This window comes from Bombus flavifrons, chromosome 3 (assembly GCF_040668555.2).
Source record: "Bombus flavifrons isolate JBK064 chromosome 3, iyBomFlav1_principal, whole genome shotgun sequence".
Classification (NCBI taxonomy): domain Eukaryota; kingdom Metazoa; phylum Arthropoda; class Insecta; order Hymenoptera; family Apidae; genus Bombus; species Bombus flavifrons.
The window spans coordinates 250,995-268,728 of record NC_138444.1 but is presented as its reverse complement, the minus strand read 5'-3'; the positions used below and the strand labels follow the sequence as shown (position 1 = coordinate 268,728).

Genomic DNA, 17,734 nt, shown 5'->3' with positions numbered 1-17,734 from the left:
TTTGGAAACTCCAGTGGAGGGGATAAGGCTCTTTTGGGTCAAAAAATGTCTCTTAAGGCGCTTCAATCGATTTGTTAGGCTTGGTTCTGTAGCGCGCCTTGTGTTTGTAATCTGCAATCTCCGATACGACTGTGTCTATAATTGAACTGTACTCTGTGTTATATCAATCTACATTTATTTACACAATTAATTGTACCGTGTCACATTAAAATATTGTATGTTTACTTTAAATACATTGAAAAATTGTCATAAAATTATAATTATGAAAAGCTTAATTTATATTTTTCACCTTCAGTGGTAAGGATAACAAAGGTGGCGTTAAATGCAAAAGTTTAACAAATGGATCGCAGCGCTATGGCTAGCGGCTGATTTATAAAACACATCTCCGGATATTAAGAACCTTATCCCTTCCACTGGAGTTTCCAGACCCTGTGTATACGACCGTGGTAAGAAAGGACCACGATTATATAAATTGGTCTTAACCACTCAATGTCAAAAGCATTGAAGAAACCGTCTGAAAATTGAGTCATGAAGAATCAATATAGAAGACAGGACTGTGAATATCTTAGCAGAGACAAAGGCACTCTACTGATCCCTGTATATCTCGCAAGAACAAGAACTTTGTTTTCTTACATGTTGATTTTTCACGACTCAATTTTCGGATGGTTTTCCCCAGCCAGTATCGAGATCTGTTTATATGATCCTAGAAGGGCATGAACATATATAAGAATATTAGCAAGAACATAGATATTACAACTATAAGATAGATACTATTATAAATTAACTTAGAATTTCAGAATTTTAATTTCACTTATAAGGATTGAAAAGTTATATGACATATATGACACATAAAAAATATATATCTGTATTATTTGAATAATTACAAATATACACAACTCAATATAAAAATTTGAAAATAAAACTAGGAATATTTTCGACATATTTTAAATAATTTAAAAATTATTGATTAATTTATCGCAACAATCACATATAATACAATGCAGTATAATTTAAATAAACAATCATTAAGAATTATATAAAAAGAATATTTTACTACTAGGGAAATTTCATGTAAACTGATAAATAATTACGTTTTACACAAAATGTAAATGTATGAATGGAACATTCCGTAGCAGCTGGTCACTGGTCACTGACTTCTAGGAAGTTTCTAGCAAGATGTCGGAGGGTGTTTTGCGTGACAAGCCGCTAGTATGCTTTTGGACGATATGACTTGCTTATTGCAGTGTATGTATACAAAATTCCGGCCTATATTAAATCCCAAAGTGTTGCAATATTGCTGAAGTTAAAATTGAAATTTTAACTACTATTATAATATTTAAAAAACAAGAAAACTAGGACTATTTGCAAAAATTGTGTCAGTGCATGTACCACTGCCAAGACCAATATTTTTCTTCTGATTGCGGGATAAAATTTTCAGTTTGAGCAAAAACTTTTACCAAAATTGACAAACGCGTTATTATTATTTAAAATTGGGATGGGAGCTAAAGCAAGTACTGTTGCACAATCTGCTGGAGGCAATGGACAATCCTCTACTGGAGCAAATGAAACTGCAATGCAAGGATTTTCTATGCTACGTTCTCTTCCTGGAGGTGTTAGCATGTTACAGCATCAACATCAGCAAGGAAATCAATCACAAACTTCTAGAGTATCCGGAGATAGTAGGCAACGTGCTCGTTCTTTAAGTTCAGTACCGGATCTCTCATCTGGTGAACAAAGTAGTCTTGCTTCCTCAGTTGGAGTTGGAGTTGGTCAAGCACTTGGTTTGCCACAACTTGAATCAGATGATCCTGATGAAGACAGTGGACGAGTTTACTCAGCACATAGCTTGCCATCCCATATCTGGTCTCTCAACGGTAAGTTTATTAGTTTATAGCAAATACATTATAACATTCAAAGTAATGGCTCTGTACCTGTTTTAGTTACTATTACTTTTATAAGCATATATTATAGTGGATACATGTATTATGTATATATGTGATATATATATATATATATATATATATATATACACACATACATATATCTGCATATAGTATAATAAATATACAAATGATGTAATGTAAAATATTTTAAATAAATTTGTAACTCTTTTGTATGAAATTATGACTAAATTTGTATAATCTAAAAAAATTAGAGCAGTAAACTTGTATTAACTAATATGATATGAATGTTATTGATTACATAACTTTCTATGATATACAGATCTCTAGAATAATCATAAATACAGATAAGTTTCTTAGTTTTCATTTTTGTTTATTTTAGAAAATAATAAAGTAGGTCGTTATATTCTTATTTTGTTTTTATTAATATTATATGAATTTCATTAAGTATAATAATGTCTTCAGTTTTTAATCGATTATATTTGTTAACCGTATTAGAACTTCAAATTGTGCATTATAACCGTTGTAAAATTTTGAGAAAATAAAAGTGAGGTTATGTTGAGGTCTAAAAATTTTACGAAATAAATGGGAGTTGAAATAAAGCATACCTGTTTGACTCATGTTGTCGTAATAGTTGGCCCGGTAACCACACGAATCGATTGTATTTTAACCTAGGTGCGTAAATTTTAAATTGCGATTGTAGAATAAAAATACTTATAGACAAAGAATTTCGTACGATTTTAAAATATTGTCTATGTGATGGGTATGTTAAAATTATTTGAATTTTATTATGGGAATTGTAATAAGTTCATGTCTAAATGAATCTGAGGCAGAAGTTGTTCCAGTAAATCAAGTGAGAAGAATTTTTTATGGTATAACTTTTGTTAGTTTCACGTTAATAAGTATTATGATGTAAAAACAACAAATAATTATTTTATTTTATATTCAAGGTCTAAAATGTCCTGTTTGCTCCAAGTTTGTTCTACCAGACGATATTGAATGTCACTTGGTTATGTGTTTAACCAAACCACGTCTTAGTTACAATGGTAAGTTTATTTTTTATGTCATCTGTTTTTATATAATACAATAATTTTAGACTTTTTGATTACTATATATGTACTGTTACATTTTTCAATAACTGATATATAATGAGAATAAGTTTTTTATACGTGTGTGTGTAATGTAATTCATATAACTCAAATATCTCAGAAACAATTTAATTAATTTTAATTATTTTGATACAAAATTATTTCACATAGCTCTAAAATTTGTGTTAAATTAATTTTCTATTCACCATTCTTTCTAAATGAAAACTTAAGTAAAGGAAAGTGTTTTTATAATATATATTAGGCGGTAAGAGACTCTATATAACAATTTCTATATATAATAATAACATTGCATAAAATATTTTTTTAAAACTATTTCTTTTGTGTTACAAACGTTTGAAGTTTAAAATGATATATATCAATTGATTTGAATTTTATGAAATAGACATGATGCACATAAGCTCATTATATTGAATTTAATTTATTAAATGTTCAAATTGTTAACTATGAACATGTAAACATTTAATTATTTCAAACACAACAGTGCTTTTAATGTAAAATAGTATCCGAGGTGTTATCGCGATAGATGCTTTTATTATTTTTTGCTACATTCTTTATGGTTGTTTCTTATTTAAAGAAGTACATTTTTTGTGTGTATCTGTAAAATAAGTAAATGGTGTAAATAATAAGTGATGAAAAAGTATGAAATGACTGCTGAATAGTTTCTCTTTTCTAATATTCATTTTTAGTATATGATATATATAAATTCTTTATTTTATGATTTCCTTTCTTTACTATATTCATAGAATAAAGATTACTACATTTGGCATGCAGAATCAATACAAACAATAAATTTCGTACCTTGAGTGAAATTAATTTAAATATTCATTTAAAAAATATTGAGTACTGTATAATATGACTATATTATGTATACCAATCAAATTTATAGATCTGTTTATGAAAACAATGAATTTTGGATATCTCAATCTCGTAATCTTAACCTACCCTATAAACATTTATGATTTTTGAAAGAGTGGTTAAAAAAAGATATGCCAAATAAAAATTGTTGATTTTTTAACATAGGTTACGAAAATAATTTATGTGAGTCCTCATTTAAAACTTTTTCATTGAATCATTAATTTATTTCTTAACGTGTATTTAAAAGTTTTTGGAACCTCTAATATTAAAAACTATATGATTAAAATTTATTATGTAGTTTTTAAGAAATTTAACTACTATTGTTTATTTAGCCCATTCTTACTAAGACCTGTAACATCGAAAATTGTATTTTGTTTTTATACACATATGGTACAGGAGATTGGAACAAAAGTATATTTAGTTTCTGACAGCAATTAAAAAGGAATGTTAAAAGAAAAAAATTAATGGTTCAAGGAGAACTGCATTTTCATGATCATATTTCTAAAGTAATTATTGTTATTCATGTGTATCTTATAGTTGGACTATTTTTTAATGTTTCTCATAGAATTTAATGGATATATACTTTATCTTTAAAGTAACTCTACAGAAAAAAGTTCGGTGATACTTGTGTATTAATCATGTTAATACTATTCTAAACTTAATTGACATTATCACTGAAACAGTTGGAAATCTTAATTCCAAATATTATCATTAAAAATATATGAACAATATTAATTCTAGAATGCTTAAGGAAGGAAGGATGTTAAGTATGTCCAGAGAATTAGAAATATTAGTAAACCTTTTAAAACCTTAAGCATATTAGGCTTAACATTTAACATTTATAATTTCCGAGATATAACAAAATATGTTTTCAATTTCTAATTTCAAAGATTGTTTTGTTTCAAAGACTTCCCTTCTTGTTAAATTTTATAAATGCATCATATTTCTATAAAGCATTCTTTAATTTGCAGAAGAATTTTTGTGAGGGTTATCGACGGTATATTTTTTTCAATAGATTTTTGTGTGCCCATAGAATAATGAAACTATCTAAATAATTTGCAAAAGAGCAAACAAAAACCAGTTTAAAAAACAGCATTTTATGCATTATAGTTATTGTTAAAAAAACATGTTTGTAGAAAATAATCCTCTTGAACCTTTTTTTTTCTATATTACCTTTTTGCAATCAGAAAAAAGATATGTCTTGTCCTAGTTGATGAAGCATTCTATATATACAATATGCATAAAAAGTAAGTGACTTTACACCTCTGGATCGATGCCGATTTGTAAACAAAATTCGTGCAAAATTAACGAGCATAATTTTTAAGACTAACATTTTTTATAGCAACATATTGTACTCATCACAAATGGCCCTTCTCTAGGAAAAAAAGTATTAGTTTTAATAATTCTTAAAGTAGCTTTATACACAATGCGTCTACATTCTGCAGTTAGATCCAAGAAAAGTAACATCTGTTATTGCACTTAGACGTTTCAAATTCTCCGTTGTATATCCCATATCTTCCCTTCTTTCTTTCTTGTCTTTTTTCTTTTTCTCTTTCTGTCGATATAAATAGCCCCGAACCCCGAACGGGGTCATTTGTGACAAAAGGGTTTGGGACCTTTATTGCTTGCAAGTAGAATACGTCGCAATAAATAACATTTTCTACCTTGAACTTGTTTTGCAAATATCCACCGGTCCAGGGCCGTAGAATCGTGCTACAGTCGTTTTTATATTTACTTTTTATACAAATATATACCATGGAACATATGTAAGACAATGTACATTGTATACAATAGAACCTGGTTTATGCGAACAGGTTGGAGGGCAAAGCAATTGGGATAAATTCCTATAATAATAAACGTTCACACGCATATCCATTATAAGAATAAGTGTTTATATGTATTACAAAATTATGCTTTATTATAGTTTGGATAATAAAGGCTCAGCATTAACTTTGAGCATAAACGACGTGCGTATAAACAAAGTTCTACTGTATATACATATACAATGTAGAATACATTATGCAGTGCGCTAGGTAAATTATCACAATCAAGTATTTTTTAAATAAAAGAAAATGTCAAAAAACTATTTGTTGGAGCTTTTATAATTATAAAGGTTATATTATTTCTGGTATATATAATATGTAGTATTTTTAGATGGAGTTGGTTCAAAACTTTTAAGGACATTTTTTTTTCTTAAGTGGAATGCTACATTTTTGACTAGATGGTGATGTAAAAATGAATACAAAGATATACTATATTATTATTTGCCTCGACAGTCATAATTTATTTTGTACTAGTGAAATCAGTATGCATAGAAATATTTATTAATTTTTACTTTGCTACTTGAAAACCTTTAACATTAAAAAAACATATAACAAGTAGTCATATCATCTTCCAATAATTTCCAAATATACTTGCATTGCTATTTGTGAATAATATACATTGTATATTTTCTTACTTATCTTAATCGTAAAGATTACAGAATTGCTTTGGCATATCTCATAAAATTTTGTAGTTTTGTTATAATTAATATTTAATTTTTAATAAATACTTCGTGTTTCTATAGTTAATTGTATCATTATTTTTAAATAACTTTTCTAAATTATATTTCATTATTAATTTGTTTTGCACATTATTCATAATAGAATATTTAAATATTTTATTATGAGGTTTCCATTCTTTCTCAATAGTATTACGAGTCTAGTGATTGTATATGCCTTTGTACGAAGGGGGATTTTCACTGTTGCATTTATCTAAAGAACACAAAAAAGTTTTTGGTAATTCATATTTTCTAAAGTTTTGTATGATTATTAGATCCTCAAACATTAATTTTGTTTTGATATAAGTTTAATATCAGTATAATATGATATTTTTAGTATATCCAAAATTTCTTGAGAATTTTACTGAATATCCACTGGCAAGTTATCAGTTCATAGCATTAATTTTTTGTATACTGCATCGTATATTGCATCGTATATTGCAACATACAAGCACATTGATATTGGAGTAGGATGATCTATCTTTCATATTCCATAATATGAAATTCATCGCTAGGAACTTACACATTTCACTTTGTACGTAATACTTCTTTACAATCTAATAGCAAAGTTTTTACAGCAGAGCATATAACATTTTCTTTCTTATTTTCATTTGTGCACACAGTAACATGCTTCTGCAATTTGTTTAGAAAAGTAGAAAACATTTTTTTTTTCCATACATACACGTATACTTCATAAACATAAATTTCTAGTACATTATAAATATTATATTATAATAGATATATACTCATAAATATATATTATACAAATATATAAGTATATATTTTATATATGGATTAATATATGGATATAATATATGAATATAATTATGAATAACTTTTAATTTAAATCTTAAAACATTCGTTCATTTTAATCAGTCGAAACTTCATTAATAAATGGAATTGCATAATCATTTATTTTGCAAGTGGTGTAAATCCATTTTCTATAATTTGTAGCTTGTTTGAATACTCGAGGCACCAATAATTAGAAACAAATGATATTGAAATTAAACAATAATAGTGTTTTCTTTGCTCTTATTTATAAATAAAAATGGATTAAAAGATAAAACATAAATTTTAAATAATTAAAATATAATTAATTGTACAATTCACTAGTTTTAAAAGCGACGTAAGTCCATTCATGACCCAGAAAAGAAATATTGGTATTGTTAATTCTCACAAAAATTATTTATGAGCTAAGTAGCCCTTATTAGGATTTTTCAGTCAATAAAAACACAAACACTTCAATATCTTATAATAAAGAAAAATGAACTTACATCATTTTCAAAGGTCCATATATAAAAGTGCACACGCGAATGTGTAAATATTATAATAAATAAACAATTGTATATAATATATATGAATATATATACACACATATATTTTAAAAAAAATGTTTAATAGCTATATAGCTATAATATATATATATATATAATAGCTATTATAGTTATGGATAACATTAGAAGCTTTCTTGTATTTCAATTCTTTAATATCGTATCAACCACTTGTGTGGGTAATAATAAGCAACTCAAAAACAGGGTAATGTTAGAAGTTGTTACATTAATGATAAAGGTATATATTTTTTAATATATACTGATTTTATTTCCATATTTAACAGCTACAATTTTGTACATTGTACAAATAAAAAATAATAAAATTTTACATTTCCCACATCACAATAATTAATGCATTATATTCTTTTCTGTTTTCATTATAGAAGATATATTATCTGATGAAAAAGGTGAATGTGTTATTTGTCTTGAAGAATTACAATCTGGAGATGTTATAGCCCGTCTACCTTGCCTGTGTATATATCACAAAAAGTAAGTTTTTATATTACATTTAATAAAATCATAACTTTAAACAACATTCATCATGTGCATAAAATAACTTTACTGTTATGTACATTTTTGTAAATATAAGTAATACTATGAAAATAATAAATGATAATTAATATTTTTCAGTTGTATTGATAAATGGTTTCAAGTGAACCGTAGTTGTCCTGAACATCCTGGAGATTGATTTATACCCATTGAAGTTGTAATAGCACAATGCAACTTGTTAATTTTAAAGACTCTTATCAAAATAAGAAAAAAGTGGGAGGAAATGAAAAAAATTTGAAAAACACTAGTCAAGATGGCTGCTAGTCCACTGTGCTGGTTGGTGTATGCAATTGTTTGACTGAATGAGATATATTCAATTTGAATATGAAAGCAGACATTTAACTAAATCCTTGATTACTACCTGTAAGCAGGGGACTTAAAAAATCGCCATAAAATTCAACGATACAATGCTATTATCTATATGTATCCGTAATTAATCTATTACTGCTCTGTAGCTTACTATTAATTGTACCATATTTACAAATTTTACTTAGTTTTACATTTTGAAATCGGATTAGGGTAATTAGGCTAATCTGTTATTGATTAATATATATTGTTTTTGGAGAAGGGAATATCAAATGAAATGTAGTCAAAAGCCATGAATAACAATCAGGCAAACTTTATATTACACAATTTAATTGCACTTTTGATGATTTCATTATAAATCTGTCATTTCATTTTTGTTATTTGTTGGAAAATGTACTCCAGAAAGGATATTTTTGATACTTTCATAAAAGAAAGAGTTGGATATATAAAAGTTTTAAGGAACAGACTTTTAGTAATAATGATGTTGATGCTGTAATAACAGTAAAAGATTAGGTTTCTTTATTAAAATTTCAACTTTGTGATAAATTCCATTTATGTTTTTAGAGAATAGATGTCCTGCAGTTATGAAATATAATTTATTGTTAAAGTTATATCATAATTAATATCTTTTCTACACGATAGGAATTAACTCATAGGAGTTTTTATAACAAAAATAAACATGGTCTGTCAATTTTCCAATAATACATGCGTTGTATATATCTGGATTAGACTTGTATCATATAAGATAAAAAGTCTAATAAAGTAAAAATTTCAAACCAAATACAATTATAAAAGTGATTTAAGCATTCGGTATAATATCTATGATATTATAGGAATAAAGATAAAAGTTCTCTATGTTAATAAAAGAAAAAAATAAAATTTAGTATTGTTTTCAACATTATAAAAAACGATTTAATGTTATTGTTGTTTACAAATTATTTTATCTCAGGACGTAATATTTTTAAGAGACATATAAATAACTGTTTTCTTTATAAGCATTCAATATATTTTAATTATGATAGAGATAGATAAAAAATGTATGTGTTTATATAGTAATTTTTATATTTCAGTGTCACGATATAATATCCTTGCTTTATGCTTTAGATAATATCAAAGAAGTGATTCAATTTTTTTGTGAAATATTGAGTTAATGAAGTCATTCTTTTGTATAAGCAGCCCTATATTTACTTTGTTATTTATGGGATAAATTTAAATACAGCAGATAAATCAGATAATTTACACATATGTCATAATACTACATGAAAAAATGTATTTTGTACATATATTTTAAAACTAAATGAAAATTTAATATTTTATAGAATATACTTATCGTGTTACAATACATCCCAAATATAGGCGTCTTTTAAAGCAATTTACATTATTTTATGAATTTTTGTTAGAATGTTATTGAATGTTCGAATATTTTTTTATATTGAAATGAAATATTCGAATTTAAAAACTATAAAAAATAATTGTATAATTCTTTCAAAGAATAGATACAGTGGTGGACAAAAGTAATGACACAGTATAATTTTTAAAATGAAAAGCATAAAAAAATAAAAAGTATAAGCATAAAAAGATTGAATTCCAGTCTTTATTTTTTAAGAAACCTTTATTTTAGATGTTCTAGTGTACTATACAATAAGTAGTAAAAGATAAAGTGACATAAAAATAATAAAATTACGCCTTTTAAGAATTTTTATATGAGGGTAAATACAAAATGTTGACTTTAATGATATTATGATTTTTGTTTTAGAATAATATAGAAGACATAAAAATGAGTTCAATCAATGCAACATATAACTTGTTTATATACATAATATGAAATTTATAGCAATAAAAAAGGGAGTATTTAACCCTTTCGGGACGCTTAGCTTATATGTTGTATGGACGAAATACAGTCAACCAGAACATTTAGCCTATTCATCATATGGAGATCTTATTGTGACTCCAATAAACAATTTACTTTATAACACTATGTTTGTAAAAAAAAAAAAAAAAAAAAAAAATGGAAGGAATAGAAACTAAAAAGCGATTATCAGGAACCAGTAAAATGGTCGGTAGCTTCGAATCCTAGCTCCGTTTCATAAAAAGACACTTTGAGAGATTTTACCACAAATAAATAAAAATAAAAATAAAGCGCATGATTTGCTATTTCAAACGTATAGATGAGGAAAATATAAGAAAGATAAGAGATACTCATTGGCCAAATTGTAATCTGTTCAGATTTTATTTTAAAACTTGTCATATTACAAACATTTTTTATATCATACTTTGTTATTCTATTAAGTACTGAAAGGGTTAAATTATGTATGTACTTTCTACAGAATAGTAAGGAATCATAACCTTACGAACATGTATTATTTTGCATGCCAATAAATGTTAAATTTTTTCTATAGGTTCAATATACATAGCGGATTTTGTTGTTGTTGCAGACTTTATTCGCGCGTTTCTATGATATATAGAAGTGTAGTACTGTACAAATGGAATTCACCTGTATCATGTTTAAATTTCATTCGCAATGGTACAAAAGAAAAAAGAGAAGATAATAATATGATGCTGTTAAAAAATATCGTTTCTTTTGAAAAATTACTTTAAACATATTTGTTGCAGTGTTTTATTGTTATATTTTCGTAAATCATTCAAGAATCAAGCGTACTTTTAGAGTGAATATCTAGTATATAGGAACTACAAATTTACACACACAATTTCACGAATCAACTGTCATAATACTTGAGCTAGTAGTGTTAGTAATTTGTCAAAAATGTATTGTTACGTTCCTTTAATTCTGAATATATATATATATATATTGAATTCTCATTATGATTAGGGTTAGGGGCGTGAAACGAATCCTCATTTGGACTACACATTGTTGCTATGCAATGGAGAAGACATTGATTAGTGCAAATACGACTATTACAGAATTTGATAAGTAACCGCGGTAATCAGACACTCGAGAAGCTAATGACAATGATCCTAGGTCCAACAACGAATCCGCGGTCAACGGGGTAACAGAATGCATTTTCTTCCAAAGCCCAAGTCGTAATCGACTTGCTTGGCTACGGTGAAAGTATTACTAAACTAACTCTTTGTTAAAACGTGGAATATCCACTGAGCGTAAAGACGACAAGACACTCGCTAATACGACCTCACGAGAAAGAATGACTTTCCGTCGCGATAATGCTCCAGAGGAAAACTATGATGAGGTGTGTCTAAGGATCATCGGATCATCGGATTCGTAGGGGATAGCCTTCGTTTAGAAAGTGAGGGAAATTGACGTTGCTGTTAATTGGTCAATTTCCATGTTGGTGGCTAGAAAAGGATGTTAGCCGTCCTTGAGGGAAAGTTGCTGGCGGAAGCGTTGTTCGTGAGAATAATAGATTTCTCCGAGCTTCCCATAGTTGGGACAAAGACTGTTTGTCCGTTTGAAGAACCTTAATAAAATCCTAAGATTTCTAGCGGGTCCTCAGGCTAGCTGAACTTGTGCTGTGTAGGTGCATCGACATCTGGTAATCATTTTACCTGAAGGAACCGTTGGAATGTTTACTGTCGAGTACCTCTACAAATATTTCTTTTAATGAGGGCTATATTATTACTCCATACCTTTGTTAGACAAAGCGTTCGTGCCGTGACCGCGGCTACGTTCGGCTACTGATTGTCGCCTTGAGCCCAAGCTCATTGTCACAAATCTCAAATAAATACAATTGGGTAGAATGACGACAATTGTTTAATTACGGTTATAGACTTTAATTACAATTTTACGGATTTTCCCGAAGTTTCAAAGGGAAGGCTCCGGTGTCCTTTTATTTCTGACATATATATATATGTCCACAGAAACAATATAACGTGTACAGAGTGTGAGAAAGTTTTGTATTATGGCTAAACTCTGTTGAAGAAACATTCCACAAAAGTGATCTGGAAATTCGATTATTGTGTTGTATTCTGTAGATCGTGATATTCATTGTATTGTATCATACTCTTCACGAAATATCAAGAAGGAATTATATGTTGCAACTCAATATTTGATGGATGAGATTGCTAACATTATAGTTTTTCAGGTCAATAAGGTTATAAGACAGGAACGAACCCATATATAGTATAACAGGAAAAGTCGAAAAATCTTTGCAACTTTTGTTACTTCCGAAAATGAAGCTGAAACACAAAACACAGTATTTCGATATTGTCGAAGTATCATACCTGTTTTGAGTAGGGTAAAATAAATTTTTCCGGCATTAGTTTAGTTCACAACGCTTTATTATTTACAAAGCACAATAACGAATACAACACGTGAGATTTATACATACATACTGAAAATTTCAATGAAATCAGTTGATGCAAAAATAAGTGACAGGCATCGAAAGATGTAAAAATCGTCAAATTTATTACAGTTATAGGCTCAAAGTCGTGAAAAACTGCGATTTTCATCATTTTTAATCGTTTGTAGCAAATAGCAATGTTAGCCGATTTCGATGAAATTTTCGATATGTATACATATAACTGACATAAATCTATAAAATGTATTTTTTAATCTTTCATTACAGGCACGGATAATGAAAGCTATAAGAGCGACCTTTATTATTTTCTACGCAATTCCGATCATTTGCAGTCTTTTCAAAAATTGTTTACACGTCATCTAATAAACTAATCCTTCTAAATCCTTAAATATATTATCAATTATAAAATTAATTGATTTGATTAAATAATTAATATATTATTAATTATGAAATGTACATTAAAAATATATTTATTCCGGGAAGGTTTTTTACTAAGTAGCGAGGGAATGGTAAGAATTAGAGATTTATGTATATTTATTGTTTATAACCAATATGTATACGAAAGCATTTTTCAGTGTTCCGATATAAATTTAGAATAACACCATATGAGAATTTACAATTTTTGCAGCAACTTGACGAACGTAAGTGTTCGACCGTATTCGCGTTCGCAGTATAACGCGTCAACGAGAGTCAGCGAGAGAAAAATAACACTAAACACAAACGTTAGGAAAACTATAGAAGCAGAAAAACAACAATGGCTACAAGAAATTACACTCCGAAACTCCTTCAGCGCACTGCCAGAAGAGAAAGAAACAGACCCGGCTGGAAAACCAATAACCCACATCGCCAAACGACCACCAATTTACATCGAAGCCCAAATAATAGATCCCCTCATTCAACTACTTAACAACAGGGCAGGAAAAGAAAATTACAGTATAAAACAATTAAAATAAGGCCAGGTAAAAGTATAAACGAACACCCCAGAAATTTTCAGAAAAGTGACAAAAGCACTAAAAGAAAAAAACGCCGGGTATCACACTTACCAGCTCAAAACTGATAGAAGTTACAAAGCAGTAATCAGAGGATTACATCCAAAAACAAATACAAATAACATATGCGAGCAACTAGTTAAAATCGGGCATCAGGTAAGAGCAATAAACAACATAACCAGGTACGATACTAAACAACCATTACCGCTATTCCTAATAGAACTCGAACCTAAAAATAATAACAAAGAAATTTTTGAAATTAAAAAGGTTCTAAACACAATAGTAACAGTGGAGCCTCCTAGACATTAAAAGGACATACCGCAATGCATACGGTATCAGCAATATGGACACACAAAAAATTACTGCAACAGAATCCCGGCGTATGTCAAATGCACAGAAAAGCACCTAACAATAAACTGTCCATACATAGGAAAAATAAATGAAGTAAAATGCTACAACCGCAATGGAAACCACCCACCTAGCTACAAAGGCTGTGTAGTCAGAAAACAACTGCAACGTAAACTGTTTCCGCCGCTTCGAAACAGGACACAGAATAACTTTCACGCGCAACAGGATAGGATAGACAGAAACTGTAACAACACCAAATCTACAGCACGTAATGAACAATAACAACAGTAACACCAACACCGTTGGTAGCCGAAGCTACGCGCAAGTAGTCAACCAATCGCCACCCTTAGACAACCAAAATCAGAACAATAACAACAACGATACTACAGAAATCAAGGAACTGCTCAAACAATCCATCAAAAACACCGAAATGCTAACAAAAATGATAAGCGAACAAAACGCAGTTTTCAGACAGCAAACGCAACAAATCACAGTCAACTACTTACAAACATGCTGAGTGCCAGCAATCAGAAAAGCAGACAACACATGGGCAAGAAGCAACGAAGAGCAAGCTGAAGAATTTTCCAACCACCTATGCAACACATTTACACCACATAATATCAACAACAGCAACAACAATAGTCATACGGACGAGGATGCGCTAACCACTAGTACATCAACTGACAAATACTACACCATACCTAAAACAACAGCACAAGAAATTAGAAACATAATCGAGAAAACAACAAATAATAAAGCACCAGGAATCGACCTAATCAATGGCAAAATCTTGAGAAACCTTCCGACAAAAGCGATAAGACAAATCACAATAATATTTAACGCAATACTAAGAATTCAATACTTTCCTAAACTTTGGAAACTGGCACAAATCATAATGTTACCTAAACCAGGCAAAGATCCACATCAAACTACATCATACAGATTAATATCATTACTTCCTGTGTTCTCTAAAATACTAGAGAAAGTAATTTACGACCGCATAAAACCAATAATAGAGAAGGAAAAATTAATACCAGATCACCAATTTGGATTCAGAAACGAACACTCCACTATAGAGCAAATGCACAGGCTTATCAACGAAATAATACTAGCGTTAGAAAACAAACAATACTGTACAGCCCTCTTTATGGACATGGAAAAAGCATTTGACAAAGTTAACCATGAAAAACTTCTTCAAACATTCAAAAAGCAATTTCCAGAACAAATGTACAAACTATCTCAAATCTTACATAAACAATAGAACCTTTGTAGTAAAAATAAATGATGCACATTCTGAAATTAAGGATATCAAGGCAGGAGTACCGCAGGGAAGCGCCTTAGGACCAATACTACACACACTATACACGGCCAACATACCAACAACTACCAATATCAAAAATACTGACATTCGCGGACGACACAGCCGTACTAATCAGGCACACTAACCCTGTAACAGCAGTCACATTACTGCAAGAACAAATCACGAAAATAGAAAAGTAGCTACAAGTTAAACAAATAAAAGCAAACCCCAGTAAATGCAACCATGTTACATTCACACTGCGAAAACAGACACCACCAAACATCTTACTGAACGGCACGCACATACCGCAAACAAGGCAAGTCAAATACCTAGGACTCCACATAGATCCACAACTCACATAGAAACAGTATATCAAATCAATAACAGACAAAATACAGATGGCAAGGAGACAAATGCATTGGCTAACAAGTTGAAAATCCAAATTAAGCATAGAAAATAAATTAAAAATATACAAAACGATCATAATACCAATCTGGTCGCACGGAATACCACTATGGGGAACAGCAGCAATAAGCCATATAACCAAAATAGAGACAATGCAAGCTAAAATTCTTAGAACAATAGTAAACTCCCCATGGTACGTTAGAAACGAGGATATACGGAAGGACCTGGGAATACCAACGGTCAAAGAGGAAATTAGCAGATACGCAGGAAAATATAAAGAAAGAATAGGAACACACCCAAACCAGCTAGCTGTGGAAACGATCAACACCTCAAACATGGATAGATGACTGAAAAGGAAAAACACCCAGCAGACCTCACAAATGACACAACCTAACAAACACGAAGATGGTATCCCACTGGGGGTAGCCACCCACATGATAATCAAACAGCTAAAAAATTCTACCAAATTGTGGATGTAAAGAATTAAATAAAAAAAAAAAAAAAAGAAAAACCGAGAGTAGTAAGTTTTCATCGGATACGATAATCGACGCCACGAATCAGCCGATCCCCTATTTTGGTTAAGATAATAGGGGTGGTTTGAATAACTTTGATACTGAGTTCACAGTTTAAATATCACTATTTATTTCCAGCAGCTTTTGAATAATATAAGTGTTTGTGAGTGTTGTGACCGAAGAGATGTTGTAGTGTTCTTACCGAAGACTGGATAACGCGTTAAAGTGTGTTCTGACCGAAGAATTGATAGCAAGTGTTTTTTTTTTATCGAAGAGTTGTTAGCAAGTAATGTTCAACGAAGAAAGCGAAGATGTGTTTTCTGGTAGAAAATTGTCGATTCAATTTGAAGGTTCTCTGCAGCTGTTGACTATTTTTCGGATTTTATATTTTTGTAATAAACTAATGTAAAATGTTAGCTTAAATAGTAATGGAAATTTTATAATACTTTTAAAGAACTATAGTATTGTGGCGGCACTCGATAACAAAATACCGCCACTCGACACTAACTTCTACCGGACGACGGTAGCGCAGTGGTTAGCGCCAAGAGTCCTGTTTTGCGACCAAGTTTCAGGACAAAAAATCAACCAAAAACAAAATTACATAAAAGCTCCGCTCCCCAGCGGCTTAAATCCAAAGAATAGATTTAAAATCACAAAAAATGTAAAACGCCGACACATAATATAGTATGGCTACGTCGTACCGTCGCGTATCGGTACTTTTGCCTAACACACCTTATCGAAATTCATAGTTTATTGTGAATACCCAATATGTATTAAAAATTGTATCTTGGTAAATAAACTCTAAAAAAAATAAAAAAAAAAACAGTGGTTAGAACCTTAGGTTACGAACGTTCCCGGGTTCGAATCCCGGCGACCGGAGTCCGATTTTTCTTCCACGCATCTAAATTAGAAGAAAAACAGCAGTACCCCAGCAGCGACATCTACAACCAGCTGCTACAATCATCACGGACAACACGCACACCTCAGTATTTTAAGAGAAATATTTTAAAGAACGATCAGGTCGCGACACATAATTCGTTCTGGTTTAGACTCTACATGACAAGAAAATGAAAAACATCCAATGAAAAAAGATACGAATTTGAGCTCCACAGTAAAGGATCATTTTGCAGAATATTCTTTTGATAGATCTCCATCGATTTGAAGACGTAAAATTCAGCTATGATAGTCGTGACCAATATTTTCTTACGTTCCATACTGTTTGTAGTTATATTGTATATATGTTTTGTATAGGACAAACAGCTTTTATCTACAATAAAAGATCTATTGTAATATTTTCCAAATACATCATGAAGTGA

General features: G+C 29.8%; 1 protein-coding gene and 1 long non-coding RNA gene across 3 annotated transcripts; both read left to right on the top strand.

Annotated features, from left to right (window-relative positions):
• Positions 1-1,170: 1,170 nt before the first annotated feature.
• On the top strand, positions 1,171-10,999 carry LOC138178169 (E3 ubiquitin-protein ligase znrf2). The gene is made up of 4 exons (XM_069109723.1): positions 1,171-1,874; positions 2,852-2,947; positions 8,119-8,224; positions 8,366-10,999. Exons 1-4 carry the CDS (start codon positions 1,496-1,498, stop codon positions 8,421-8,423), a joined length of 639 nt encoding a protein of 212 aa, XP_068965824.1. The 5' UTR covers positions 1,171-1,495; the 3' UTR covers positions 8,424-10,999.
• An 823-nt stretch (positions 11,000-11,822) lies between these two features.
• LOC138178176 (uncharacterized) lies at positions 11,823-14,680 on the top strand. 2 transcript variants are annotated; one of them, XR_011172616.1, is made up of 3 exons: positions 11,823-12,801; positions 13,132-13,373; positions 13,493-14,680. It is a non-coding gene; the product is annotated as an uncharacterized LOC138178176 (long non-coding RNA). The 2 variants fall into 2 exon arrangements; XR_011172617.1 differs by having other exon boundaries at positions 11,823-13,373; positions 13,493-14,009; positions 14,121-14,680.
• Positions 14,681-17,734: the final 3,054 nt, after the last annotated feature.

Excerpts from the sequence above, each read along its gene's own strand:
- LOC138178169 (XM_069109723.1), top strand. The coding sequence starts at position 1,496 with ATGGGAGCTAAAGCAAGTACTGTTGCACAATCTGCTGGAGGCAATGGA. Across the intron at positions 2,948-8,118 it reads ACCACGTCTTAGTTACAATG|AAGATATATTATCTGATGAA; the intron begins GTAAGTTTATTT and ends TTTTCATTATAG. Across the intron at positions 8,225-8,365 it reads CTGTGTATATATCACAAAAA|TTGTATTGATAAATGGTTTC; the intron begins GTAAGTTTTTAT and ends AATATTTTTCAG.